Genomic DNA, 3,667 nt, shown 5'->3' on the forward strand with positions numbered 1-3,667 from the left:
ATATATAATATATATTTCTAAGCGCCTCATACAAAGGGGAATATTTTGTATCATGTAAAAGTTCTTCTTATTGTTCTATTTGTGCGCAGAGATCGCTGCGTTCTCATTGGACGGTCGCTCTCTGACACGAGGGGGGGGTGAAGACTTTTTTTTTTATATTTTTCATTTTACCACAAATTACCCCAAAAACTCAACAACCCCCCCCCCCCCGACATTCTATAGACAGAGAGCCAATACCTGATCAGCTGCTGCAGAACCTCTTGTGAGGAAAGTGATCGGAGGGCAATGAGAAGACACAATAATCAATATTCTATACGGTTACCAATAATTGATCAGATAATGAAGAGAACTAATGAGATGATTAGAGCAAGACCTCGTTTTATTATCTACCACGTGCGGTCACACAATCACCCCACGCCGCGCCGTCACAAGCGGGGGGCTCCGCCGCACCTTCACAAGCTGGGGGCCCCGCCGCACCTTCACAAGCTGGGGGCCCCGCCGCACCTTCACATGCGGGGGGCTCTTTAAGACTTCGGGAGTTTTCTGCGTCCGTCTTTCTGTGCAGCTTAAAAAGTGGAATAAACATAAAAAAAGGATAAAATATTATAAAACCAGCAAAGCGTTTCTTATCTATAAAAACATTCGACCCTCTTCATCCCGGCAGAGGGGCGCCCAGTACTGCATAGAATAATATTGGCCCCCGGGGGCCCCTGGATCCCGTCCCGTAGGGGTCACACCGGGGTCAGGTGGGTTCATCAGTAAACAAAGTGAACTTTGGCTTTACCTTGACGGTCATATTGCGTTTTCGGACGGTGCTTTTCGGGGAGAAGGAGATGCTGTCCAGTTTGCTGCGATCCTCGTCCAGCTGTCTGGCCGTACAATTCGGCGTCGGCGTTTTCACCGTGTTACCAAACTTGGAATAGTCCACGGAGTACCTCCCGTCTTCCTCGGCCACAACGGGGACAAAACGCCGGCCCCAGAGGATCTCGTCGGCCAGGTAGGACGTTCTGGCTTGGGTGGTGATGCCGGTGGTCTCCACCACCCCTTCTAGGATGACGACGATCTCCAGGTCCTGGTGGTGGTTGAGGTCGGAGGATGAAATGTCGTAGAGGGGACTGTCCTTGGTGATGATGTGACAGATGATAAGCGGGGACACCAGGAAGATCCCGTTGGTGCCGACGGGATTCTCCATCTGGATATCGATCTGGTCGAGGGGCAGAACTTCGCCTTCCAGGCTGCTGGACTTGCGGACCACCTGCATGTGGATGGTGGCGCTGATGATCATACTCTTCCTCAGGTCGCCCACCCGGAACATGAAGCAAAGTTTACCGTTCCTCAGGCCGATCACGGCGTGTTTGCTGAAGATGAGGGTCTCGGCCCGGCGATGGGCCTGCGCCGTCTTCATGAAGATACAACCCAACATGATGGCGTTGATGACCAACCCAACGATGTTCTGGATGATGAGGACCAAGATGGCGACGGGGCATTCCTCCGTTATCATTCGCCCGCCAAAGCCGATGGTGACCTGCACTTCGATGGAGAAGAGGAAGGCGGCGGTGAAGGATTGGACGCTGGTCACACATGGCACAAAGTCCTCGGGGTTGTTGTCTAAGTCGCCATGGGCGAAGGCGATGAGCCACCACATCATGCCGAAGAGGAGCCAGGTGCAGAGGAAGGACATGGTGAAGATCAGGAGGGTGTAGTGCCACTTCAGGTCCACCACCGTGGTGAAGACGTCCATCAGGAAGCGGCCCTGCTCCCGGATGTTCTTGTGGGCCACATTGCAGGCGCCATTCTTGGCCACGAATCGCGCCCGCCGTTCCTTGGCTTTGTACCGCGGCTCATTGACGTCCTCGGCCAGGCGGGTGGTGAGAACATATTCCTCGGGGATGAGTCCCTTCCTGGACAACATGACTATGCCATGCTAGGGGTGCAAGGCAATGCAACCAGAACCCAGCTGAACATCTGCCCCTGCCAATCACCAGGGTGGGGGAGGGGGGGGCTGCACCACTACAAGGCTGGGGGGCCCCTCATACCTCCATCAGGGGCCCCGGAAATACCGCAAGTCCCGCAGATCAGCTCCGATCCGGCCCGGCCACAGCGAGAGAGAAGACCGGCGATTCCGCCGGAGAGACAACCGGGAGGTGAATGAGATCCGAAGAGCCGGTGAGCGGCGATCCCGACCGCGGCCAGCAGAGGGCGCGCCAGACCGAGGAATTCAGACAAAGGGAGATCTATTATATAATGGTCCGATAATAATATATACTCCCATATTATATATACTATATACCCCACAATATATACCCCCCATAATATATACCCCAATATAATCATATACACAGCCAGACCGAGGAATCAGACAAAGGGAGATCTATTATATAATGTCCGATACTATAATAATATATACCCCCCATAATATATACTATATACCCCACAATATATACCCCCCATATTATATACCCCAATATTATTATATACACAGCCAGACCGAGGAATCCAGACAAAGGGAGATAACATGTGTTATATAATGGTCCGATACTATAATAATATATACGTACCCCCCATATTATATATACTATATACCCCACAATATATACCCCAATATGATATACCCCCATAATATATACTGACAGACCCCCCATAATATATACTATATACCCCACAATATATACCCCCCATATTATATACCCCAATATTATTATATACAGCCAGACCGAGGAATCCAGACAAAGGGAGATCTATTATATAATGGTCCGATAATAATATATACCCCCCATAATATATACTATATACCCCACAATATATACCCCCCATATTATATACCCCCCATATTATATACCCCAATATTATTATATACACAGCCAGACCGAGGAATCCAGACAAAGGGAGATCTATTATATAATGGTCCGATAATAATATATACCCCCCATAATATATACTATATACCCCACAATATATACCCCCCATATTATATACCCCCCATATTATATACCCCAATATTATTATATACACAGCCAGACCGAGGAATCCAGACAAAGGGAGATAACATATTATATAATGGTCCGATACTATAATAATATTTACCCCCACAATATATACCCCCCATAATATACACTGTATACCCCAATATTATTATATACACAGCCAGACCGAGGAATCCAGACCAAGATAGATCATATATTACATAATGGTCCAATACTATGATAATACACCCCATAATATATACTATATACACCCTATAATAGATACCCTGAATAATATATATATATACACCCCCCAATATAATCATATATACAGCCAGACCGGGGAATCCAGACAAAGAGCTATATAATATATAATAGTCCTATACTATATACCACCTATATATATTGTATAATGCTCCTATATATAATAACACCCCTCATCATAGAATAATATACCTCTATACTGTATATAATACTCCAATATAATGATACAACCGATAAAAGTAAAATCATTTACAATATATCTTTGTGAAGAACCTTCAACCACATTTATTTCCGGTATTATATATATCGCCGCCATCATATTATACACTCCCATCAGTCCCTGCCCCCAGGAGCTTACACTCTAAAGGCCCGCACACACGATCGGATATTCCGAACCAATGCTCACCATCAGACAACATTAGCAGACTTTGCCCACAGGG

At 46.9% G+C, this 3,667-nt stretch overlaps 1 protein-coding gene across 1 annotated transcript; it reads right to left on the minus strand.

Moving 5' to 3' along the window:
• Positions 1-358: 358 nt before the first annotated feature.
• Positions 359-2,190, minus strand: KCNJ11 (potassium inwardly rectifying channel subfamily J member 11). Its single transcript, XM_040334496.1, has 2 exons — positions 785-2,190; positions 359-565 (listed from the first exon to the last, which is right to left on the minus strand). Exons 1-2 carry the CDS (start codon positions 1,910-1,912, stop codon positions 383-385), a joined length of 1,311 nt encoding a protein of 436 aa, XP_040190430.1. The 5' UTR covers positions 1,913-2,190; the 3' UTR covers positions 359-382.
• Between the last annotated feature and the right edge of the window lie 1,477 nt (positions 2,191-3,667).

Source organism: Rana temporaria (assembly GCF_905171775.1).
Source record: "Rana temporaria chromosome 11 unlocalized genomic scaffold, aRanTem1.1 chr11z, whole genome shotgun sequence".
NCBI classification, from domain to species: Eukaryota; Metazoa; Chordata; class Amphibia; order Anura; family Ranidae; genus Rana; species Rana temporaria.